Source organism: Nyctereutes procyonoides, unplaced genomic scaffold, assembly GCF_905146905.1.
Source record: "Nyctereutes procyonoides isolate TBG_1078 unplaced genomic scaffold, NYPRO_anot_genome, whole genome shotgun sequence".
Lineage (NCBI taxonomy): Eukaryota > Metazoa > Chordata > Mammalia > Carnivora > Canidae > Nyctereutes > Nyctereutes procyonoides.
The window spans coordinates 62,824,838-62,851,826 of NW_026575126.1; the positions used below are offsets into that span (position 1 = coordinate 62,824,838).

Below are 26,989 nucleotides of genomic sequence, written 5' to 3' on the forward strand. Positions count from 1 at the left end.
CCAGAAGTGAGAGCAAGACACCCGCCAGGCCAGAGGGAGCAGCGGGGTGGAGACATGCCCCGTCCTCAGGGCCAGGGTCCAGCACTGCCCCACTCAGTACACACAGGCCAGTCTGGTGGAGTCGAGACGGGTCCCTAGAACCATGTGCCACTCACAGGTGCCACATTCCTGGACCATCACACTGGGATGGGCGGTGCCCGCGGGAGCAGCGGTGAGGGCTGGGCTGGCGGGTCTCACAGATGCTGGCACACCACGTGTGCATGCTTCGACAGAGCCGTGTTCACTAGAGGTACATGTGTCCACATGCACTAACATGGTTCCCAACACGTGTCGATACCTATTCACCCTCGCACATGCAGACCTGGTGTGTGCACTCAGGACAGAGCCCAGCACACGTGTGCAAGCCCAGACGCCCACAAACCTGCATGTACTTGCAGCTCTGTGGAGCCCCCAGGTCAGCCCAGCAGCGGCACAGCCGCCACCACGGTGCCGAGTGGCCCTGGGAGGGGGGCAGGGAGACGCTGGTAGCTGGGGGCCCCTATCCCTCCTCCGCAGGCGCCTGCCTGTGATAAGGCTTCTTCAGGCCCTGTAATCCTCCTTAACTTGACTTTGGGTTATTTTGAGCAAGAGATTAAAGGTGATTACAATCAGCATTGCTGAGGCGCCACACTTCCTAGACAGGCCTGCTCCACGCACCTGCTTCCGGAGGCAGGAGCCAGACTGACCCACACTTCCCTCACCTGCCACCCTTTGCCTTAGAGGCACTTGCTCGTTGGGGGGAACGAGTCCCCTGGTGGAGGCGCCGGCCGTGCGGGCACATGGTGCAGGCAGGCAGGTGTTGCATGACGGTGATGCGCTCTGTGCTCCCCACAGGACACTGGATGGGCAGTCAGAAGCCAGGCCATGCAGGGACCCCAGCATCCCCCCAACAGGCTTCCTCCCTTGGGCGGGGAGGCGACCCAGTCCTGCCCCATCCTACCCTTGGAGCCACTTGCGAGTGGGCCCAGAGAGACCCAGTGCTTTGCGGGGCATCGCACAGCATCGGGGCCCACCCCGTCTGATCTCTGTCTGTCCCCTCTGCAAATCAGAAATAGACTCTTCCCTAGGAGCCAGATCAAAATGGTGCTCTATGAAGTTTCCAAAGGGGAAGAAAATCCATTTCACATCATTATATTTTGTTCCCTAATTTAAGCTGCCTCAGTACAGACTAGTTGCGAACGTCAATATCCGTGAAATACACTCAGCTGGCTGCCGGCCAGGCCACAGAGCAGTTACAGAGGCCGCTATAAATCCAAATATTAACAAGGAAACACACGCCGGTTCGTCTGTCCTGCGGGAGATCTACGAGGGGCAGAGGGTGGGTCCCGCAGACTGGAGGTCCTCCTGTAGCTGGGGCAGGCACCCTCGGGGAGCTGCGTCCAGCCACATCTCCCTGCCCACGGGGCTCCCTGGCTGGACACGGGCGGGGGAGGGGGCCCAGCCTGGGGATGCCCAGGGTCCAGCGGGGCGGCGGGCACCAGCACCTCACATCGTGTACTTGGGAGCTGGCTGGCAGGGCTGGGAGGGCTCGGTCCTCGCCTGAGCCTGGGCAGGGGCTTGGGGGGTGCCTGGGGGATTCCTGGCAGAGGTGCTCCTTCCTTCCAGGCCTTTCTGCCAGGATCTAGGCACTAGGGGTGGTGACAGCCTCCAGTCCCCAGGGACCATCCAGCTGGCTAATTTGGGGACATGAGGACCAGAGAGGAGTGATGTGCCCCTGGTGAGAGGGCTCAGGCCCAGAACCTAGCCGTCCTCGGTGCCCAGCTGCCTCCCTGCACCTCCCTGCAGAGGAGCCTGAGGCGACCGGACCCGAGGGCTCTGGAAGGATTTGCGTCCTGCCAGCTGAGGACCCTTGAGCTGGGGCTCAAAGCACCCTCTGCAGGCGGCCGTGAGTGCTCCCGGGAGAGGATGTCCTGTCTTCCATCACCTGAGGGGCCCTGAGCCAGGCACACAGTTCTTGGTTCCTGGAGCCACCATCACTTTGAGCTGGGCCAAGCAGTGAGGTTTTGTCCACTCCGAGAGGAACGGAGGTAGGGGCCAGGGAGGGCTTAGGACTGGGGCTTCTCTCCACTGTCCTTCCTCAAGCACAACCCGTACTGAGCACCTCAGTCACCCTGCTTCATCCCAGCATCCCACGGGCTCCCCGAATGCGCCTCCTTGTTTGACCGGGAAGCTCGGCTGGGCCTGGCGCGGGGCCACAGCATCTCCTGACTGCTTTCCTTTTCTGTCTTGCCACAGGACCACGGAGCTGGAGGCGCAAGGTGAAGCTGTCGGGACGCTCAGGCCGATGGGGGAGGAAGCCAGGGCCTCGACAGGACGCGGGCAGATGATCAGGGGCATCTGGCAGTGAGGGAGGCGGCCCGCTCCCAGCACCCGCGCCACGCCACCATGCGGTCTGGGACAGGACGCCCCTGAGAGTGCACGCACCCTCCCCTCCCACCCCTCGGTCCCTCTGGGGGCTGCCGCCCAGCCTCCCACCCAGTCCCCCTGGGCAGGCAAAGCGGGGTCTCCCGCAAAGGCGGTCCCCATGGCCAGGTGCCGGTGGGGCGTGCTGTGGGTGTGCATGGCGGCGGCCACCCTGCTGCACGCGGGCGGGCTGGCCCACGGCGACTGCTGGCTGATTGAGGGCGACAAGGGCTTCGTGTGGCTGGCCATCTGCAGCCAGAACCAGCCGCCGTATGAGGCCATCCCGCAGCAGATCAACAACACCATTGTGGACCTGCGGCTCAACGAGAACCGCATCCGCAGCGTGCAGTACGCCTCACTGAGCCGCTTCGGCAACCTCACGTACCTCAACCTCACCAAGAACGAGATCGCCTACATCGAGGACGGAGCCTTCTCGGGCCAGTTCAACCTGCAGGTGCTACAGCTGGGTTACAACCGGCTGCGCAACCTGACGGAGGGCGTGCTGCGTGGGCTGAGCAAGCTGGAGTACCTGTACCTGCAGGCCAACCTCATCGAGGTGGTCACGCCCAGCGCCTTCTGGGAGTGCCCCAACATCATCAACATCGACCTGTCCATGAACCGCATCCAGCGGCTGCACAGCGCCACCTTCGCCGGCCTGGCTAAGCTGTCCGTGTGCGAGCTCTACAGCAACCCATTCTACTGCTCGTGCGAGCTCCTGGGCTTCCTGCGCTGGCTGGCGGCCTTCACCAACGCCACGCAGACCTATGACCGCATGCAGTGCGAGTCGCCGCCGCTCTACTCCGGCTACTTCCTCCTGGGCCAGGGCCGCCACGGCCAGCGCAGCATCCTCAGCAAGCTGCAGTCCGTGTGCACCGACGGATCCTACGTGGCCGAGCCACACCCGGTGCCTGGACGTCTGCCCCCTGGCCGCTCGCCACCCCCGCCGCCACCGCCACCACCGCCAGAGCCCAGTGAGGCCCCGTGTGCTGATGACGAATGCTTCTCCGGCGACGGCACCACGCCACTGGTGGCACTGCCCACACTGGCCCCCCAGGCCGAGGCGCGGCCACTCATGAAGGTGAAGCAGCTGACCCAGAACTCCGCCACCATCATGGTGCAGCTGCCCAGCCCGTTCACCCGCATGTACACTCTGGAGCACTTCAACAACAGCCGCTCATCCACCGTGTCCAGGCTGACCAAGCCGCAGGAGGAGATCCGCCTCACCAACCTGTACACGCTCACCAACTACACCTACTGTGTGGTGTCCACCAGCTCCGGGCTGCACCACAACCACACCTGCCTTACCATCGGCCTGCCCAAGCCGCCCAGCCCGCCGGGCCCCGTGCCTAGCCCATCCACGGCCACCCACTACATCATGACCATCCTGGGGTGTCTCTTCGGCATGGTGCTGGTGCTCGGTGCCGTCTACTACTGCCTGCGCCGGCGGAGGCGCCAGGAGGAGAAGCACAAGAAGGCGGCTGCGGCCGGCAGCCTGAAGAAAACCATCATCGAGCTCAAGTACGGGCCCGAGATGGAGGCACCCGGCCTGGCCCCACTGTCCCAGGGCCCGCTGCTGGGCCCTGAGGCGGTGACCCGCATCCCATACTTGCCAGCGACCGCCAGCGAGGTGGAGCAGTACAAGCTGGTGGAGAGTGGCGAGACGCCCAAGGCCAGCAAGGGCAACTACATGGAGGTACGCACGGGTGACCAGGTGGAGCGCAGGGACTGCGAGCTGGGCCGGCCTGGCCCCGACAGCCAGAGCTCGGTGGCCGAAATCTCCACCATCGCCAAGGAGGTGGACAAGGTCAACCAGATCATCAACAACTGCATCGATGCGCTCAAGTCTGAGGCCACCTCCTTCCAGGGCGGCAAGTCTGGGGCCGTGTCCGCGGCCGAGCCGCAGCTGGTGCTGCTGTCGGAGCCGCTGGCCGGCAAGCACGGCTTCCTGTCCCCGGTCTACAAGGACGCCTTCGGCCACGGCCTGCAGCGGCACCATAGCGTGGAGGCGGCCACCGGACCACCGCGCGCCAGCACCTCGTCCAGCGGCTCCGTGCGCAGCCCGCGAGCCTTCCGCGCCGAGGCCACCGGCACGCACAAGGCCGCCGCCACTGAGGCCAAGTACATCGAAAAGAGCTCACCCGCGACCGACGCCATCCTCACTGTGACGCCCGCGGCCGCTGTGCTGCGGGCTGAGGCCGAGAAGGGCCGCCACTACGGCGAGCACCGGCACTCGTACCCCGGCTCCCACCCCGCCGAGCCGCCCGCGCCCCCCGCGCCCCCGCCCCATGATAGCCTGGGCGGCCGCAAGGCCTCCATCCTGGAGCCGCTGACCCGGCCGCGCCCCCGTGACCTGGCCTACTCACAGCTGTCCCCGCAGTACCACAACCTGAGCTACTCTTCCAGCCCCGAGTACACCTGCAGGGCCTCCCAGAGCATCTGGGAGCGCTTCAGACTGAGCCGCCGGCGGCACAAGGACGACGAGGAGTTCATGGCGGCCGGCCACGCCCTGCGCAAGAAGGTTCAGTTCGCCAAAGACGAGGACCTACACGACATCCTGGACTACTGGAAGGGCGTGTCGGCGCAGCACAAGTCCTGAGCCCGCGGCCGGCGCCTTCCCCGGAACTCGTGACGCCCACGGGACCAAAAAGGACACAAGACCCACTGCAGCTATTCGTAACCCAGAGACTCCCACGCAATGCCACACACACACACACACACACACACACACACGTGCACACATGCACAGAGAGACGCACGCACACGTGCATACACATGTGCCCACATGCACATGTGTGCACCCGTGCAGACGCACAGACATGCGCACATGCACATACACGTGCACACACAGACACAAACACGCTTATAGACATGCGTGTGCACACAGACATGCACACAGCCAGTGTGGAAGCCTGGGGCCCTCAGAGAGAGAGGGGAGGGGGCGACGCTGCCAGTCACAACACAAGATGAGCCGCGGCCTCCACACACACACACACACACACACACACACACACACACACCAGGGACTTGAGAAAACTGTGTCTGGGGTTGGGGGTGGGGGAGGGGACTTTTTTTTCATTATCTTTCCTCTATATTCTTCTCTGCCTTCTTTATCTTCCTCTCTGTCTTTATTTTCTTCCTTTTTTAAAAGAAAAAAATAATAAAAGTAAAGTTCTCTTAAAGACATAAAATACCAGATGTGGGAGGTGTGGCCACGTGGCCGCCGGGCTCCCCTCCACGATTGCCTCATCCTGGTTTGCTGTGGATTTTCTCCTCAGTCCATCACTTTGCTGCCAACTCTGGAGGCCACCAAAGAGGGGCAGAGCGAATGCAGGCAGTCCGGTGGCCCCCGGGACCTGCCTGGAGCCCTGCAGGGCGTGAGGGGCATGGGGAGGGCTGTGGCTGGAAGGGGCGTGGGCTGGGAGCATGTGCTCCATCCCCGTCCCTGCTGTACACTGTCGTCGTCTCATTGTACAGAAAAATATTTCTATATTTGCAATGTTTGCTGTAAAACGAGAAAGAGACTATGTCTACTAAAAAAAAAAAAATCTGCAAAGGGAAAAACCCAAATGCTTGTACTGGGTTTTTACTATGGGATTTAGAGAAAGATTTGGGGTGCTTTTATATGCTGTTTAGTGGTAGTTTTATTGATTTTGGCCTTGGGTTGGAGCTGGGGTTACAAATAGGGTCACCACTGAGCCCTCCTCCCGGAGAATAGGAGTGACCCCTGGAGACCACGAGCAGGGCGGTGAGGGGAGGGGGACCTGAGATTCTGCATCAGGCTGGAGCACATGTGGAGGCTGTGCAGACGGGGCAGGAGGGAGCTAGGGCCATGTGTCTGAGGTGCGTGTGCCCAGGCTGGAAGCCACGTGGGCGTGAGTGGACAGCCAGAAGTGACCGGTGACCGGGGTGGCTTTGCAGGTGAGTGGGAGCGAGCGGAAGAGGGTTGGAGGGTGAGTCAGCGTCGGGGTGAGCCAGCCTCTGAGCCCCGTAGCTGGACCCATGGACTGCTGCACACGCACCCCACCCTCCCTGGTGTGAGTGGGCGAGCGAGTCAAGTGCATGTATGAGCCACATCAGACTATTCACATGCCAAAGAAAAGTCCCTCTCCGTGGCTGGCGCCAGTGCTGCTTGCCACCGAGGCCACGGGCTCCCTCCTGCCTGACCCTCAGGAGCCAGAGCAGGGCCCTCGTGCCCAGCCCCAGCCCTGGGTCCCACAGAGCCACCTTCTCGCAGGGGGAGAGAGGGGAGCCTCCCTCTCCCAGCCCTGGGGCTGCTCTACCCCCATTTCCCCACCACCACTGGCCTGGCGACCCCAGGCCTTCCCTGCTCCTTCTTAAGGCACCTGCCCCACCCTCTCTGCCAAGCGCAAACCCAGACTAAACTAACAAAGACCCAATAAGGCATGAAGGGGTGATGCTGGAACTAGACCCCAGAGGCAATGGGGGCCCTGGGAGATATCAGGGCAGGGAGCAGAGATAGAAGAAGGTTTTCAGGGTCCGGCAGGTCAGCAGGAAAGGACGCAAGGCTGGGAACAGCCATGAGACCAGCAGCCTCTGCTTGTATACCTCCAGTGATAGGGAGGTCACCCCTCTCTAAATAGCTGTTTCTAGGTCCCTCCCTGAGATGGAGGGGAAACCAGTGGCTTCTCACAGGGCCTGGCTCTGATTCCCCTGCCTCAGGGGCCATACAGCACTGTGGACAGGGCCAGTCTGCCTCCCACCTGGTCCTGACCTCTGTGCTCAACGACCCCATTAGTGTTCTGCAAACGAGGCTCACGTGGAGTACATGACTAGGGTGGGTGGGCCCTGACTGGCCCTGCTCCAACTGGGCCCCTCCAAAGTGGGTTATCTCTGGGGACTCTGTAGGCCTCCTCCTTACTGCCTGCCCCCATAGGCCCCAGGCTGCCCCAGCCCTGGGTAGCTCCTCACTCTCTGCCAGGAGCCCTGGGAGGACAGCCCAGGGAAGCCTGGTGACTGGAGTGTGGGACCCGGGTAGTGGGGGCAGGAATGGACACAGAGTGGGGAGATCCGGAGAGGGGCCTGCCTGGCCCAAGATCATGGAGTAACGTGGGACAGTCCTGGCTGGGGGACAGAGTGGAGCCAGGCCTCAGCCAGCTGCTCGCTGTCACTGAGAAGATAAAATTGGCTATTTATAGGGAATTAGAAAACAACTGGCACAAAATGGAGGTGCGTGCCCTGGGCAGGTAGGGCAGCTGGCCAGACAGGGACAACGTCACCACCAAGAGCACTGCCACTGAGCAGGAGCCCAAGGGGAGGGGGCAGCCAAGAAGCCCATTCCAGAAGCTCAGACCGCCCCCCCCCAGGAACACCCAGGGCCAGACAGAGGTGGCCATATGTCCACTGCCAGGCCGATGCCAGGCCGATCCCCAGACGCATGTGTCACCATGCCCTTGTTTGAAAGAGGTCATAGTGGAGTTGACAAGATTAGACAGCATGGGAGGAGACACGTACTTATTAAGCACCTAATGTGTGCAGAGCTCAGTGCCAAGCACTGTTGGAGCCCAGAGAGAGATCCAACCCTGACCCCGGCCTTGAGGAGCTCATGGCCATCAAGGCACCCAACGCAGAGGCAGGTAACCCAACTCAGGGTGGCACGAGACCCAGGAAGCCCAATGAAGCATGGGAACCCCTGCATGGGAAGAACCTGGAAGGCTTCCTGAAAGGGGTGGTGTTTGGACTGGGTAAGAGAACCACAGTGAGGAAAGGGTGGAGGCTACCAAATCAAGAGAGCTCAGCATCCTTGTGGGCTCAGGACTGAGCTCTGAGTGCAGGATAAAGACCTGCAAGCTGAGCTCTGCCCTGTGTCTGGGATCAGGGCTTGGCGTCCCCGAGGCAGCCTCAAAGGGCAGCGCTTGGTCGGTCGGGTGATGGAGTTCAGAGGCCAAAACCGGAGGCTCAAGCCCAGGTTCTTTTTTTTTTTTTTTTAAGATTTTATTTATTCATTCATGAGAGACACAGAGAGAAAGAGAGGCAGAGACACAGGCAGAGGGAGAAGCAGGGTCCATGCAGGGAGCCCGTCGCAGGACTCAATTTCTGGACTCCAGGATCATGACCTGAGCCAAAGGGAGGCGCTTAACCGCCGAGCCACCCAGGTGTCTCACAAACCCAGGTTCTGCCTCTCATGACCGTGTGACCACACCAAGTCATCTGTGCATCCAGCAGGAATGCTGACACCTGCCCCTCCTCTACCATGCTGGGTCCCTGCAAAGGGCAAATGGCACATGGGGCCCTACTAGTCGCATACCAGTCCTCCCCAGGCACAACAGCGCTGCATCGCAAAGCAGCATTATTGCATCACACACCTGGGTGGTTGGCTAGGTGGTTCTGCTGACCGCGGTCAACTCACCTGTGGACCTGGGGGTGGCTGCTGGGGACAGGGTGGCAAATGACATGGACACAGGGAGGGCTGAAGAATTAGCTTCATCTGAGAACAGTGGCCAAGTGTGTGGCCAGTCACCATTGTTCTCCCTCACCAGGGCAGACCTCGGAGCAGAGACAGCAGCATGTCCAAGGCAGGTATTCCCGAGGTTCCATCCATTTTTCGTTCAACATACAATTACAGGGCGCCTACTGTGTACGACGTGCTAGATACGTCAATGAGACCTGTCCCCTCCTTTGAGAGTGAATCAGTCACAGTCCTAACAGGAAAGAGGTGACACTCCACAATAGAATAAATCAGGGGGTGTCTACAAAGGGACAATTTCTGGGGAGAGGGTGGAGGGGACCTGCACACGATACCAATAGCCACTATGGCAGCACAGGGTGGCCCATGGGGATGAAGGAGAAGCCAAGGGATGAAGACTTGTGCAGAGACCCGCCAGGGACCTGGGGAGGGGCCTCCAGTGGAGGACCACCAGCCTGAGGTGACACCGTGGGAGGGAGCAGGGGCATGTGTCCACCTCACCTTTCTCCTGTGCGGCTCCCCCTTGGCCAAGTGGCCAGGAAACCAGGATGCAGAGAGCCCAGGGATGGAGTCCATGCAGGTCTGCCATGGAGGGAGCAGGGAAGGATGCAGGGAAAGGAGGGGGTGAATGAGAGAGGTGACCACTGACCTGCCAGCCCAGCAGCAGTGACGAGGTGCCAGGGAGGACAGAGGAGACTGTCACTGCCCTCACGGTTGGGGGAGACTTCTCAGGGAAGCCAAGACTTCAAAGGACAAACAGGAGGTAGTCTCCGGACCTCATGCGTCCCTGAGGGACAGGAAGGTGCCGCTGGGGGTCAGCAGCTGGGGCTGGGGCCGCTGGGACCAGGCAGGTTGGCTGAGCCAGGATGGGATGGCATAAAGCAATGAGAGTCAGGCTGTGGGCAGTGGGGGACCATTGATGGCATTTTCTAGAATAACAACCTCTACTGATTTTTTTCTTATCTCAAAAGTAATCCTTTTATTACATAAACTTTAGAAAACAACCATAAAGAAGCAAAGAGCGATCACCATCTCGCCACCCCAAGATAAGCCACAGGTCACGGTTTGGTATGTGTCTTTCTAGTTCCTCTTCTCTACAAATGCAGCAGGCCCGGGGTTTGCACACCATCACCAATTGTGCTGAGAAGCATTCCCTTGCTTTCTGTACAGTGTGCCTCCCTCTGGAGCCTCTGTCCTCCTAGAGAGTGTAAAGGGAGGGCGTGGCTCAGAGAGATGGGAGCCATGCCAGGATGTTTGCAGGGTCTAGCAGAGACGATGATGTGTGCAGGAGAGAGGGATTGCCGATCGTGGTTCAGTAAGAAGGAATAAGGCTTATTGCTTAATGGGGTGGATGGTCTTCACTAGCACCATGGACAGTTCACCCATCTGCCAGGGGGAGGGGCGGTCCCCAAATGACGCGGGTGCGGGGGTTGAATATGGGGTGGGGGCTTGAGGGAGGTCTCCTTTGCTCACACCACACATCCATAGCACCTCTCCTCACTCCACTGCATGGCCTTCTTGTTTTACTTTTTGGGAGTTTTGTGGGTTTTTTTTTTTTTTGTATTTCAATTTTTCAATATGAAACAATTATAGGGCGATTGGAGGTAGTACATCGTCTCCCAGCTCCCCCACTCCCTGATGCTAAGCTCTAACTGTAGTACAGCATCAAAACCAGGAGGGTGTTTTGTCCATGGGTACGATTATGTCCACCAGGCTACAGATCCGGTTCTGTATTAATTCAGCATTAACCAGCTTTCTCATGCACTCATGTGCGTGTGTGGTCTGCAAATTTCTCCCGTTGTATATGGATTTGTGTAATCACCACCACGGTCAAGATACAGAACTACTCCTATAGTTCTCTCCCACAGGTGGCCTCCAACTCCATCCCTGTCCCCTGGCACCACTAATCTGTTCATTTCTGTCATTTTTAGAATGTTATATAAATGGGATCATACACTATGTAACCGTTGGATATTGGTTCTTTCACTGAGCATAAGGCCTTTGAGATCCATCCAGTTCACGCATGTATTTGGTATGTTCCTTCTTATTGCTGAGTAGTATTCCATTGTATAGATGATATACAAAGTTTGTTTGACCGTTCACCTACTGGAGGATACTTGGGTTGTTTCCAATTTGGGGCTATTACAAATAAAGCTGCTATGAAAATCTGTGTATGGGTTTTGGTGTGAACTGAAATTTTCATTTCTCTGGGATAAATGTTCAGGAGTGCAATTGCCCGGCTGACTGGGAAGTGCCTGGTTCCGGTGAGGAACTGGTCACCTGTTTTCCAGAGTGGCTGTATCACTTTATGCTCTCATTTCGATTCCCGAGATATAATTTCTCCACACCCTCGCCAACAGTTGGTATTATTGCTATTTTTAAATTTTTTATTTTGGTTGTTCTAATAATAGATAGTAACATCTTATTGTGGTTTTATTATTTTTTAAAAAATATTTTATTTATTTCTTTGAGAGAGAGCACACAGGAGAGCATAAATGGGAGTGGGGGCAGAGGCAAAGAGAGAGGGATAAGCAGACTCCTCGCTAAACAGGGAGCCCGATATGGGGCTAGATCCCAGGACCCCGGGATCACGACCCTGGGATCATGACCCGAGTAGGAGGCAGATGCTTAACCAACTGAACCACACAGGCACTCCTCATTGTGGTTTTAATTCACATGTCCCTGATGTCGTGTTGTTGAACATCTTCTTATGTGTTTATTTGCCATCAGTATCTCTTCCCTGAAGAAATACTTCCTGATCTTTGACCCATCTTATGAATTTTCTGTTTTCACTGCTGAGTTTTGAGAGTTCTTTGCACTTTCTTGAAGATTTCTGTCAAATATGTGGTTTGCAACTATTTTTTTCCCATCTGTAACTTGTCTTTTTCCTCCTCTTCACAGGGTCACCCATCACACAAAAGTTTTAAATTTTTTGAAATTATTTATTGATTTTTAAAAATTTTTATGCTTTTGGTGTCCTACTTAAGAACTCTTGTCTGAATATGTTCTCTGGGTCCTGAATATGTTCTCTGTTTTTTTTACAGTATTTATAGTTTTATTTTTTTTTTACTGTAAACCCATAGCCTATTTTGAACTAACATTTATATAAGATATGAAGTTTAGGGCAGCCCCAGTGGCGCAGCGGTTTAGAGCCGCCTGCAGCCCAGGGTGTGATCCTGGAGACCCTGGATCGAGTCCCACGTCGGGCTCTCTGCGTGGAGCCTGCTTCTCCCTCTGCCTGTGTCTCTGCCTCTCTCTCTCTCTCTCTCTCTCTCTCTCTGAATAAATAAATAAAATCTTTAAAAAAAAAGATATGAAGTTTAAGCCAAAGTTCCTTTGGTGGGTTCGTTTGTTTGTTGTTGTTTTTTTTTTTTTTTTTTTGCCTATGAATGTCCAATTGCTATCATGCTATTTGTTGAAAAGACTATCACACCTCCATCACATGGCTTTTGCTCCTTCCTAAAAATTCAACAGGTGTACTGTGTGGGTCTCTTTCTGGGTTATCCATTCTGTGTTTATCCCTCTACCAGGACCACCCTGTCTCAACTGCTGCAGCTATATAGTAAACAAAACACTGAATATAGTGACTCTTCTCACTTCATTCTTTTTCAAAACTGTTTTAGCTATTCTAGTACCTTTGCTTTTCCACATAAATTTTAGAATAAGCTTGTTTATCTCTATAAAAACTCTTACTTGGATTTTAACAGAAATTGTGAAAAACCTATAGATAAATTCAGGGAGAACAGACATCATTCTTATGTTGATTCTTCCAATTCATAAACATGGTATGCTGTTCCAGTTCTTTGAATATCTTACTATTTTCAATCACCATTTTGTAATTTTCAGCATACAGATTCTGCTCTTGTTTTGTTAGATTTATACCTATTTTTTTCTTTTTAGAAATTATGAATGTTGCTGTTTTAAATTTCAGTTTCCACATGTTTGTTGCTAGTATTTAGTAACATGATTGGTTTTTGTGTTGATCTTGTTCACTGCAACCTTGCTGACCTCACTTTTAGGAATGTCTCTTTATGAGTCTGATTTTTTTTTCTCTGAACTCTACATTATATGGCAGTAATATATCCAATCCATGCATTTTAAGTTAAGGGTTGCATTCATCATCTTCTATCATTCTTTTACTTTCAACTTATCTATATAGTTACATTTGAAGTGGACCTGGAGGTAGCATATAGCTGGGTAGTGTGTGTGTGTGTGTGTGTGTGTGTGTGTGTGTGTGTGTTAATCCACTCTTTCAATCTCAGTCTTTTAATTAATGTATTTAGACCATTTACATTTAAAGTAACTATTGATGTGTTAGGGTTAAGGCTGACATTTTAATATTTGTCTTCTGTTTGTTCCTTCCATTTCTTGTTTTTCTGTTCCTGTTTCTTGCCTACCTATGGGTTACTTTAACCTTTATAATTTTTTTCAATATGTAGTATTTTTAATATATCTCACTACATAGGTTTTTAATGGTGTATTATAATATATCTATGTAGCTTACAATCTACTGGTATCAAAAATTTTTTAAAGATTTTATTTATTTATTCATGAGAGATACAGAACGAAAGAGAGAGAGAGAGAGAGAGAGAGAGAGAGAGAGAGAGGCAGAGACACAGGCAGAGGGAGAAGCAGGCTCTATGCAGGGAGCCTGACATGGGACTCAATCCTGGATCTCCAGGATCACAACCTGAGCCAAAGACAGTGCCAAACCACTGAGCCACCCAGGCTGCCCTGGTATCAAAATTTTATCACTTCCAGTAAAGTGTAGAAAACGTACTTCCATCTAGGTCTTTCATCCTCCCTCCTCTTTTAAAGGATAATTGTCTTAAGTATATTCTTTACATACATTGAACACTACATCACTCTTTCTTTCTAAAACCTTGAAGTTTCAAGCTTCCTTCTGTTATAAATTTCTTTCTACTTGGAGAACTTCCTCTAGCAGTTACTTAAAGGTAAATATGATGGTAATAAATTCTCTTACTGTTCCTTCATCTGAGAATGTCTTTATTTCCTCTGAATTCCTGGAAGATACTTTTGCTGGACATAGAATTCAGAGTTGACACTTATTTTCTTCCAGCATTCAAAAAATGGCCATCATCATTTTAGATTCTCATCTACATCTCCTGTTTTCCAAATGTTATCCCTCTGCAGGTGATATGTCATCTCTCTCTAGCTGCTTTCACGTTTTCTTTGTGTTTAGTTTTCAAAAGTTTGATTACAATATGTTTCAACACAATTTTTTTTTCTTATTTGGAGTTTGCTCAGCTTCTTGAATCTGTAGGTTTAGGCCTTTCACTAAATTGTGGATGTTTTTAGCTATTCAAAATATTTTCTCAAGTCACTAAAAATAATGCAGGATGGTTGTATAATCACAAAAGTTTGAGACACAGTCAAGAGCTGGGTCAGAGTTGAATGATAAGGTTCATCTCCCCCATGAGGCCACTCTTTCAAGACAAGGAGAAGAGGCTGTTTTATTGATTGCATAGACACCAACACAGGGAGCCAAGGAAAATGAAGATACAGAGGAACATGTTCCAAATTAAAGTACAAGATAATACTTACAGAAAAGACCATAATGAAGTGGAGATTAGTGATTTAACTGCTAAGGAGTTCAAAATGATGGTCATTAAGATGCTCACCAAGATTAGGAGAAGAAGGGGGGATCCCTGGGTGGCTCAGTGGTTTAGCACCTGCCTTTGGCCCAGGGCATGGTCCTGGAGTCCCAGGATCGAGTCCTGTGTCGGACTCCCTGCGTGGAGGCTGCTTCTCCCTCTGCCTGTGTCTCTGCCTCTCTCTCTCTCTCTCTATCATGAATAGATAAATAAAATCTTTAAAAAAAGATTAGGAGAAGAATGGATGAACAAAGTCATAACTTCAATGAAGGGATAGAAAATACAAGAAAGTACCAAATAGAAGACACAGAACCCTGGAGTCCAAGAACTGAAATGAAAAATACAGTAAAGGGACCCAATAGCAGATGAGGCGAAGTGGAGGAAACTATCAGAAAACTCAAGGACGGAGCAGTGGAACTCACCAGATCAGAACATATTGAAGAACAGATTGAACAACATTCCCATTAGGGGGCTTGCAGAAGGAAAAGAGAGAGAGAAAGGGGGCAGAAAAGATATTTGAAGAAATAATGACTGAAAATGTCTCTAAGCTGGGTAAGGAAACAGACATCCAGACAGAAGAAGCTGAAAAAGTTTGAAATAAGATGAGCCCAAAGAGACCCACACTAAGATTATAATCAAAGTGTCAAAAGTTTTTTTTTAAAAGAGAGAATCTTAAAATCAGCAAGAAAAAACAACTTCTATGTACAAGGGAGCCCTTGTAAAACATTCACCAGATTTTTCAGCAGGAACTTTGCAGGCCAGAAGGCAGTGGCATCATATATTCAAGGTACTGAAAGAAAAAATGCTTCTAACCAAGAATATGTTATTCAGCAAAGTTGTTATTCAGAATTGAAGGAGAGATAGGCAAGCAAAAGCTAAAAGAATTAATCACTGCTAGACCAGCCTTACAAGAAATGTTATAGGAATTTTTTAAAGCTGAAACAAAGGGGTGCTAATTACTAACAGAAAAACATGTGAAAGCATAAGTTTCAAAATTCAGAATTAATGTGATGTTGCAAAGGTGGTGGGTTAATCACTTATAAAGCTGGTATGAAGGTGAAAAGACAAAAGTTGTAAAGGATTAGCTACAATAATTTATTAAGAACACAAGATAGAAAGATGTAAATTGTGATATTAAAAACATAAAATGTGTGTGGGGGGAGCAAAAATGTAGAGCTTTAGAATGCATTCAAACTTACACTATTATCAATTTAAAACGATTATAAGCATAAATTGTTTTACATACACCTCATGGTAATCACAGAGAAAATCTATAGTAGATACACAAAAAGAAAATGGTCTCTAAGCCTACTACAACAGGAAACAATCAAATCACAAAGAAAGAGAACAAGAGAAGAACAAAGGAACTATAAAACAGCCAGAAAGCAATGAACCAAATGACAATAAGTACCACCTATCAATACTTACTTTAAGTGTAAATTGGTTAAATTCTCCACTAAAAAGACCTGAGTACCTGAATGGATAAAAAACAAAGAGAAGACCCCCCCCCCCAGGAGTCATCTATACACTGCCTACAGGAGACTCATTTCAGATGTAAGGACACCCAGAGACTGAATGTGAAAGGATAGAAAAAGATATTCCATATAAATGGAAACTGAAAGAAAGCTCAGGTATCTATACACAAAATAGACTTTAAAACAATGACTGTAATAAAAGCCAAAGAAGGGCACTATGTGATGATAAAGGGGTCAATCCAATAGGAGAATATAACATTTGTAAATATTTATTCACCCAACATAGGAGGAGCACATAAATATATAAAATAAATACTAAGAGACCTAAAGAGAGAAATAGACCTCTACCCAATAACAGGGGACTTTGAATACACTTACATCAAAGGATAGGTCATTCAGACAGAAAGTCAATAAGGAAACATTGACTGGGAAATGTTGGCTAACACGTGAGACCAGATGGACTTGATAGGTATATATGGAACATTCTATGCAAAAACTATAGAACACACATTCTTCTCAAGTACACGTGGAACATTTTCCAAGATAGATCACATGTCGGGCCAAAAAAAGTCAATAAATTTTAAAATTTTTAAATCATTTCAAGAATCTTCTGACCAGGGGCACCTGGGTGGCTCAGTAGTTGACTGTCTGCTTTTGGCTCAGGGCATAATCCCAGGGTACTGGGATCCAGTCCACATCAGACTCCCTGCAGGGAGCTTGCTTCTCCCTCTGCCTATGTCTCTGTCTCTCATGAATAAATAAAATCTAAAAATAAAAAGAATCTTCTGACCATAAGGGAATGAAACTAGAAATTACAAGAAAACTGGAAAAATTGCAAATATGTAGAGATTAAACAACATGCTACTGAACAACTAATGAGTCAAAGAAGAAACCACAAGACACCAAAGAAGACACTGAAAAATACCTTGGTTGAATGAAAATGGAAATACAATATACCAGAAGTTACAGAATGCAACAAAAGCAGCTCTAAGAAGGACATTCCAGTGATAAATGCCTACATCAAGAAACAAGGAAAAAAATTAAACAGCCAAACTCCACATCTCAAGGAACTAGAAAAAAGAACAAATAAAGCCCAAAGTAAGTAGAAGGAAGGAAACAATAAAGAACAGAGGGGAAAGGAATGAAATAGAAACTGAAAAGACAATGGAAAAGATCGATGTAACTAACAGCTAGTTTTTTTGAAAAGACAAAACTGACAAACCTTTAGCTAGACTCACCAAGAAAAAAAGAGAATACTCAAATAAATAAAATCAGAAATGAAATAAGATGTTATAACCAATAAGAAATAAAAAGAGATGCCTGGGTGGTTCAGTGGTTGAGCATCTACCTTTGGCTCAGGGCATGATCCCAGGGTCCCAGGATAGAGTCCCACATTGGGCTCCCTGCAGGGAGTCTGTTTCTCCCTCTGCCTGTGTCTGCCTGTCTCTCTGTCTCTCATGAATAAATAAAATATTTTAAAAAATACAAAATGTCATAAGAGACTGCTATGGAAAATTATATGCCAACAAATTGGACAAACTAGAAGGAATGGGTAAGTTCCTAGAAACATATAACCTATCAAGACTGGGTCATGAGGAAATACAAAATCTAAACAGACTGATTACTAGTAAGGAGATTGAATTTGTAATAAAATCTTCCTATTGGAAAACAAAAGTCCAAGACCATATGGCTTCATTGGTAAATTCTACCAAACATTTTTTTAAATTAATACAAATCCTTCTCACATTCTTAAAATATATATATATATATATATATATATATATATATATATATATATGAAGGGAGAACACTCCTGAACTCACTGGATGAAGGCAGCATTATTTTGATCAAAACCAGAGAAGGATGCCACAAGAAAAGACAATTACAAGCCAATATCCCTGATGAACATAGATGCAAAAATCCTCAAAAAATATTGGCAAACTGAATTTGATACATTTAAAGGCTTATATACTATGAGCAAGGGGGATTTATTCCAGGGGTGCAAGGATGGTTCAACCTCCGCAAATAAAGCAATGTGATACACCACATTAACAAAAAGGAAGAGAAAAATATTTTTATTATCTCAATAGATACAGAAAAAGCATTTGACAAAATTCAACATTAATTTATGATTAAAAAAAAACCTCTCAACAAACCAGGTACAGAGGGAACACACCTTGACATAATAAAGTCTATATAGGACAAGTCCACAGCTAACATCACACTTAATGGTTAAAAGTTGAGAGCTTTTCCTCTAAGAATAGAACAATACAAAGATGTCCATTCTCATCACTTTCATTCAATACAGTATTGGAAGTCCTAGGGAGAAGCAATTAGGCAAGACAGAAATATGTTCAAATCATAAAGGAAGAAGTAAAAGTGTCACTATTTATTTTTAAGATTTTGCTTACTTATGAGGGGAGGGAGCAGAGGGAAAGGGAAAAGTAGACTCTGTGCTGAGCCCATCATGGGGCTCAATCTCAGGACCCTAAGATCATGACCTGTACCAAAACCAAGAGTCAGACACTTAATCAACTGAGCCACCCATGTGCCCCAAAAGTGTCACTATTTGCAGATGACATGGTATTGTGTATGGAAAATCCTGAAGATACCACCCAAAACAGAATTAATTAATTCAGTAAAGTCATGGAATACAAAATAAAAGTACAAAAATTGGTTGCATTCCTATATACTAGTAATAAACTATTAGACAAGTTAAGAGGGACACCTGGGTGGCTCAGTGGTTGAGCATCTGCCTTTGGCTCAGGTTGTGTTCCTAAGGGTCCTGGGATCAAGTCCTGCATCAGGCTCATTACAGGGAGCCCGCTTCTCCCTCTGCCCATGTCTCTGCCTCTCTCTCTCTATGTGTTCTCATAAAATAAATAAATAAATAAATAAATAAATAAATAAATAAATAAAACCTTTAAAAAAATTAAGAAAATAATTCCATTTACAATTGCACCAAAAAAGAATAACATACCTAGGAATAAATTTAATCAAGTTGATAAAAGACCTGTACAATGAAAATTATGACACTGAGGGAAGACATTGAACAAGACACAAGTAAATGGAAAGATATTCCATGCTCACAGATTGGAAGAATCAATATTGTTGAAACATCCATACTACCCAAAGCAATCTACAGATTCAATGCAATCCCTATAAAAATTTCACAGAATTCCATTTTTTTCACAGAAATAGAACAAACATTCTTAAAATTTATATGGAACCACAAAAGATCCCAAATAGCCAAATAAATCAATACTCAGAAAGAACAAACCCAGAAGCAGCATGCCCCCTGATTTCAAACTCTATTATAAAATTAGGGGAATCAAAACAATATGGTGTTTGCATAAAATCAGACACATAGATCAATGAAACAGAATAGAAAACCCAGAAATAAACCCATGCATACATGGTCAATTCATTTACCATAAAGAGGCCAAGAATACATGATGGGGACAGGACAGTCAATTCAATAAATGGTGTTGGGAAAACAGGACAGCCTCGTGCAAAGGAAAGAAACTGGACTACTATCTCACACCACACACAAAAATTAACTCAAAATGGGTTAAAGACTTGAATGTGTGACCTGAAACCATAAAACTCTTAGAAAAAAAACACAGGCAGTAAGCTTCTTGACTTAGTCTTGGTGATGATTTTGGATTTAATATCAAAAGCAAAGGCAACAAAAGCAAAAATAAACCAATGGGGGACTGCATCCAACTGGAAAGCTTCTGCACCAGGACATCATCAAGAAAAAGAAAAGGCAGCCTGTGGAATGGGAGAAGATATTTACAACTCATATCTCTGAGAAGGGGCTAATATGCAAAATATATAAAGAACTCACACAACTCAGTAGCAACACAAAACAATCTGATTTAAAAATGGGGAGGGATCCCTGGGTGGCGCAGTGGTTTGGCGCCTGCCTTTGGCCCGGGGCGCGATCCTGGAGACCCGGGATCGAATCCCACATCGGGCTCCCGGTGCATGGAGCCTGCTTCTCCCTCTGCCTGTGTCTCTGCCTCTCTCTCTCTCACTGTGTGCCTATCATAAATAAATAAAAAAAGTATAAAAAAATAAAAATAAAAATGGGGAGAGGGCAGCCCAGGTGGCTCAGCAGTTTAGTGCCACCGTCAGCCCAGGGTGTGGCCCTGGAGACCCGGGATCAAGTCCCACGTCGGGCCCCCTGCATGGAGCCTGCTTCTCCCTCTGCCTGTGTCTCTGCCTCTCTCTCTTCTCTCTGTGTATTCTCATGAATAAATAAATAAAATCTTTTTTTAAAAATGGGAAGAGGACCAAAATAGGCATTTTTCAAAGAAGACATCCAGATGGCCAACAGGTACATGAAAAGATGCTCAACATCACTCATCATCAGGGAAGTGCAAATCAAAATCACCATCAATACCAACTCACACCTGTAAAAATGGCTATTATCAGAAAGACAAGAGGTAACGAGTGTTGGCGAGGATGGGCAGAAATGGAGCCCTGTGCAACGTTGGTGAGAATGCAAACTGGCACAGCCACTCTAAAACAGAATGGAGGTGCCTTACAAAATTAAAAATAGAATTACCATATGATGCAGCAATTCCACTCCTGGTATTTATCCTAAGAAAGACACTAACTTGAAAAGATGTCTGCACGCCCATGTTCACTGTGGCATTATTCACCACGGACAAGATACGAAGCAGCCTGGTGTCCACAGATGGAAGAGCAGATTTTAAAAATGTGGCATCTATACACACTGAAATATTAGCCATGACAAAAAGAAGTCTTGTCATTGGTAACGACATAGATGGGACTTGAGGGCATTATGTTAAGTGAAGTAAGGTCAGAGAAAGACAAATACTGTGTCATCTCACTTCTGTGTGGAATCAAGAACTAAACCAAACCAAGCTCATAGATATGGAGAACAGGTTGGTGGTTGTCAGGTGGGGGCTCGGGAGCGAGCAAAGTGGGTGGAGGGAGTCCTGGGGATGGAATGTGCACATGGGACGTGTGGTGACTGTAGTTAACATATTGTGTTGCATGTTTGAAAGTTGCTGGGACAGTTGATCTTTAAAGTCCTCGTCACAAGAAAAAAAATGTAACCTTGTGCTGCGATGGATGTTAATGAGACTTCTGGTGGTGATCATTTCACAGTACATACAAATGCTGAACCACCATGTTCCACACCTGGAACTAGTAAAATGCTACATCTCAATTAAAAAAAAAAAAAGAAAAATGTTTTCAGTCCACATTCTTTCATCTTTTCTTCTGGGACTCTAACATGGCTGGCACTCATGTTAGATTTTTTATTGTTGCTCATGGATTCCTAATGGTCTATTCATTTATTTCCAGTCTGTTTTCTCTCTGTTGCTCACATTGGGTTATTTCTGTAATAGGTCTTTAAGTTTACAGGTTCTTTTTTCTGTTGTCTCCAGTATCCAGCTTGTCCAATAAATCTTTAGTTTGGGTTCTTAAATTTTTCAGTTCTATAATTTCCATTTGATTTTTTAAATATCTTCTATTTATCAGCTAAGATTTTATTTTATTTTTTTAAAGATTTTATTTTATTTATTCATAGAGACAGAAAGAGAGAGGGAGAGAGGCAGAGACACAGGCAGAGGGAGAAGCAGGCTCTATGTCGGGAGCCCGATGTGGGACTCGATCCCGGGTCTCCAGGATCACACCCTGGGCTGCAGGTGGTGCTAAACCGCTGTGCCACCAGTGCTGCCCAAGATTTTCTTTTTCATACGTTTCAAGAGTGTTTGTAATTGTTGAAACATTCTTTTTTTTTTTTAAAGATTTTTTAATTTTATTCGTGAGACACACACACACAGAGGCAGAGACATAGGCAGAGGGAAAAGCAGGCTCCCTGCAGGGAACCTGATGTGGGACTCGATCCCAGGACCTTGGCATCATGCCCTGAGCCAAAAGCAGATACTCAACACTTCAACTGCTGGGCCCTTTGTTGAAACATTCTTTACGATTGCTGCTTTAAAATAGTTGTCAGGTAATTCCAACGTCGTAGTCATGTTGGTGTTGTTATTTGTTGGTTGTCTTTTCTCATCCAAGCTGTCGGATCATTCTGGGATCATTTGTTGGATCATGTTGGATCATTTGTTGGATCATTCTGGGGATGATGAGTGGTTGTATTGTGTGCATCATTGTTGTTCTTTAAAAGTTTCTCTCTCTCTCTCTAGCATACAGAGTAGTGATATTCAGAATTCTTAACGCCTAGAATAAATACGGAACCAGCCAATAGAAAATAAAAAAAAGTCAGCCTAGATGCAGACTATAAACAACCAAGATGTCCCTGAAAGGTCATATAGCCTAATGAGCAACAGTGGAAATACATCTTCCTTCAGATATTTTCTTCCTCTGAAAATAACTATAATTTGAAGTATAGAAGGGTCCTTTCTCCTGTTTGCTTTATTCTTTGCTATAGGTACATTGCTCAGATGTCCAGTGGGTGTCAGCTCTGTTTATAGTCAAGAGTGATGCTGTGATGAGCTCACGGCAGTCTTTCACGCCTAGACGGGGTTTGCCGATTTAGGTGGAGGGAGGGTGAGCCAGAAGGGCATTTTGTTGGTAGACACCAAAAAATGGTTTGTAAGTCTTTGATCTTGGGCCAGTGTCTCCAAAAGTTATCCTCCACCTTCCCAAGTGCCCACATCTGGGAGACGAGAAGGATGACGGACCAGCAGTGTGACGGCTCCTCGGGGGCCCCTGCGCGCCCTGTGTGCTCGGCAGAGAGCCCCGACTGTCCACTGTCCCTGGCGTCCCTGCGTCCAAGGTTTGTGTGGCTCTTCGTCCCCTGGGACTAAATTTCTGAACAAGAAAGTCACCCGGTTGCTTTCCTTCTTCAACAACCCAGTGGGTGAATCTTCAGATCATTAGCCCTAGGTTTGTGCCGTGTGTCACATCTCTCCTCTCCCGGGCATCTGGAAGGGAGCGCCATCTGTGAACCATCCGCGAGGGACCTAAGAAAGCAGCCCTTGAAGTCACCTTCTGTAGGATTGAGTCCTTTCCTGCACGTTTGCTAGAAAAAGGCTGTCGGAGCATCTGTCCTGCCTCCTGGCAAGGGAGGGGGTGCTGGTGACCCCATGTCAGCTGGTCTTGGTGCCCACGAGCTGTCCTATGGTGGTGGGGTGCGATCTCAAAGCACCCAGGGCCTGAGGGCGGTCCTGCAGGAGGGTGGCGGGTGGGCGGCAGCGTGGGACAGCAGATGGGTGAGAGAGCCCGCAGCCCTGGGCAAGGCACCGCAGCATCTGGAGTTGGCCTCGCTCTCAGCCACACGCACAGGTGTCAGCTTCTCATGCAGATCCCTCCCGCCCATCGCCGCCTCTCCCAGATGCCAGTGGGTTGCAATTCTCGGTGCACCTTCAAGAGCAGGGTCACCGGGATGAGCTCGGGTCCCCACTGGTGCAGTGGCCCCAGCCCACCCCTGGAGCCCATCATTCTGCCTTCCCCGCAGCCTCCTCCATGCTCCCCCCGTGGGTAACCCTGCAGGGTGCGCTTCCAGCTTACTCATCTACATGGGCAGTGGACATGGCACTGCGGAGAGATGGCCCGGGGTCGCCTGAGCGTCAGATACATTTCTCCCTGTTTTCTCCACGTATAACATCCTTACGGTCCCACGGCCTTGACGGCCAGTGGCTCCCACCAGTATGCACTGTGCCTGCTTCTGTGTCGCTGAAAGGAGTCCCAGGTGAACAGGCAGTGGCCACAGTTTTAATGTCAGTGGGACTCTTGTGTCCCCGGGGAGGGGAAGAGCCTGGCCTGGGAACCAGGATCTCCCGGCCTCCAGGGCTGATGGCAGTGGCGCAGGAAGCAAGAATTCCCCACGTGGGGCAGGACCACCCCTGCCGGCTCCACCCTGGCTCTCAGACCCACGTCCTCTACTTACTGGAAATCCAGCAGCAGGGAGTGGCCACCAAGTGTAGTTACCACGCGCTGAGGGAGCATCACTGTCCTCTCCGGCTGTCCCCTCCACTCCACTGTCACGGAGTTCCCCACCTCTCTCTCGGGCTGGCCGCTCGGGATGGTGTGGCACGTGCCGTAAAGCAGATCCCTTGGCCCAGAGTGATGTTTGGGGCTCCCGTGTCAGGGAATCAGACACTCTGCCTCCTCTGATTTGGTGAATCTGGTGACTTGGCGAATCACAGAGTACCAAGGCCAACCCGGACTTGGAATGTGGACAGATCCCCATCAGACAAGTCCAAGGTGGGTGCCTGACATAGTCAACCTGCCGCCGACTGGTGGTGGTGGGGGGCATCGCCTCAAGAGATGGGGACATAAGGGCAGCCCAGGTGGCTCAGCGGTTTAGCACCACCTTCAGCCCAGGGCATGATCCTGGAGACCCGGGATCGAGTCCCACATCGGGCTCCCTGCGTGGAGCCTGCTTCTCCCTCTGCCTGTGTCTCTGCCTCTCTCTCTCTGTCTCTCATGAATAAATAAATAAAATCTTAAAAAAAAAAAACAGAGAGAGAGAGATGGGGGCACAGCAGTGGTCCGGGTGTTCACCAGGGCCACAAAGAAGAAGCAGCACCTCCAGATCCCGGTGAGCATGGCCCCTGGTGGGATTCCTGCCATGGTCCAGGGGGCGGGGTATGGGTGCCCTCCTCCACTCCAGGACTTGCACCCACCTTGTGGCCTCTGCTGCTTGAGAACACCACCATCTGGCCTAATACCGGGGAGCCGGTTCCATAATTCCACCGCGTACGCTGGACTCTGGCCAGGACAGCCGCTGCTTCTCCGGGGGGCACCCTCCTCCAGCCCTCCGTGGGGACTGGCCGCTGCTTCGTTCCCAGGCCGCAGACAGTATGTCCACCTCGGCACGTCCCCGTCTAGAAAACCACACCCCATATCCACTGACATGCCGATTCCGGCGGTTCCTCGAGTGGACCATTAGTTTCTCTAGGCCTCCAGGAGACAGGCCTGCTTCCGAGGTCCCTGCCTGGGCAGTAAAGCGGTAAAGCCTGATACCTGCCAGCAGGCTGCATCTGCAAATACTCTTTATTTTATTTTATTTTATTTTATTTTATTTTATTTTATTTTATTTTATTTATTTGTGAGAGACACGGGGAGAGAGAGAGACACACAGGCAGAGGGAGAAGCAGGCTCCATACAGGGAGCCCGACATGGGACTCGATCCCGGGACTCCAGGATCAGGCCCTAGGCTGAAGGCGGCACTAAACCGCTGAGCAACCGGGCTGCCCTGCAAATGCTCTTCTTCTCTGACTTCATATTCCTTGCCCCCAGCCCAGCAGACTCCAGACCCCCCAGGCAGATCCTGCGGTTCCTTTACTGTGGGGGGGGTCCCTCCCTCGCGGTGACAGAGCCAGCACGGCCCCAGACAGGCCAGGCCCGGCCCGGGAAGCAGGGTGAGTTCTGGGGTGGGTGTGTGGCCGGGGCAGAGCTGGGGGCTTCACTCGAGACAGACAAGGGGTTGCTCCCCTGGCAGCAAGAGGTTGCCTCTGTTGGCCCGGAGGGGCCCAAGGGATCTGAGGGTGCAAGGTACTCAAGTCCATCCACCCAAGGGTCCCACCCCAGGCCTCAGGGTCTGGCACCCTCCTGGCCGGAGCCCTGACTCCCGAGGAGGAGGCCGGAGAGGGCTGCAGACGAAGTCCTCTGCCCACTGCTCACACAGCCGGCCCCCCGCTCTGCCCACAGGCCTCGTGAGTCTGCCAGCTGTGCTTCTCCGGCACCAGAGGTGCTGCCCAGCCTGGCCACCTGTCCCCCTGCACCCCCCACCCCCCGCCGCACTCACACGCTCCACCTGGGCCCAGGAGCAGCAGCTCCTGGTCACCTGCCAGGGCTAAATTCAGCGCCCTGTCCGTAGAGTCAGCAGGGCCACCTGTCCCCCTGAACGTGTTCGTCCAGTTTCTCTGGAAGCAGAGCCTGGAGCAGGAACTCCCGGCAGCATCCAGGGAGCTCCCCGGGCAGGTGGAGGACAGCAGGAGAGCAAGTGCAGCGAGGGCGCGGTTGTCCCCAGGGCCAGCTTCGGCTGCGGCTGCGGAGCTGTGTCAGGGGAGCCGTCCCGCCCAGCGGCAAGGGCGCAGGGAGTCTGAGCCTGAATGTGTCGGGGAGCTGGCTCCTCCAGGGGGGACCTGGAGAGAGAGCCACCCCCAGCAGCCCCCGTGCCTGGGGCGCCGCTCCAGAGAAGGTGGGTGGGGGCTGTGGGGCAGCCGGGCCCCAGGGATCTGGGCGGCCCCCACCCGCCTGGCCGGCCCACCCACACACCAGAATGCTGCACCAGCGTCCGAGCCCCGGGTTTGCCTTTTGAAAGTTTTGAATGCTTTTGTAGCAAAATAGAGCAATGGTTTTTCTTTATAGATTCTACTATGAATATTCCCAACAACCGAGGCAGAAACAACCCAGGTGACCATCCTGTGAATTTACCGTAACACAAAGCTCTGCCCTGCTGCAAAGGGGGGGACAGCTTGCTGGCCCCCAGGATACCAGGAGGGCGCCCCTGCCCCACCCGGTCCCCAGCAGCCACCAGAGCCACGCGGGAGCCCCAGCACAGGACCCCCTCAGACCCCGTGCGCGGGCCGCTCCCATCCCAGCCCGGCCCGGAGAGAACACAACACATTTTCTTTGAGATTTTAATCACTTTTACGCTGAATATCCGATACTCGAACGTATGTTGGCCTGGCAGGCGACGTCGGGGTCCTGGAAGATGCCTCCCGAGCGCTGGACCAGGTGTTCAGCAGCGTCCCTGAGCCACCTGTCCCGCATCCAGGGCTCAGAACACCGCCGGCCACCGAGGAGTGAGGCTGGGCCCCGCGGTCGCTGCCCACCGGCCCGGCCGCCCCGTCCACACCCGCGCCGCCTTGCTTACTTGAGCTGGCAACGCGTTCAGCATCGCCTGGGTAAGCCCCCTCCATTACTCTTTTATATTTTCCGTTTTTCTTGGCTGCTCTCATGTCTATTCTTCCAGACAAACGTTAGAATCACTGCCTCACGCTCCAGAACTCTTGCTGGGCTTTTGTGTGAACTGCTTTACGCGCACAGAGTAGCTTGGAGGAGAATCCGGTCTTTACAGC

The 26,989-nt window shown here is 50.4% G+C and overlaps 1 protein-coding gene across 3 annotated transcripts in view; it reads left to right on the forward strand.

The window, feature by feature from the left end:
• ELFN1 (extracellular leucine rich repeat and fibronectin type III domain containing 1) overlaps positions 1–5,937 on the forward strand; it is a 67,253-nt gene extending 61,316 nt beyond the window's left edge. For all 3 annotated transcript variants that reach the window (XM_055340543.1, XM_055340545.1, XM_055340544.1), the window contains exon 3: positions 2,275–5,937. In XM_055340543.1, coding sequence (XP_055196518.1) covers positions 2,564–5,038 — 2,475 coding nt within the window. In that variant the 5' untranslated portion in view covers positions 2,275–2,563 and the 3' untranslated portion in view covers positions 5,039–5,937. The remainder of the gene's footprint in view (positions 1–2,274) is intronic.
• The last annotated feature ends 21,052 nt before the right edge of the window (positions 5,938–26,989 follow it).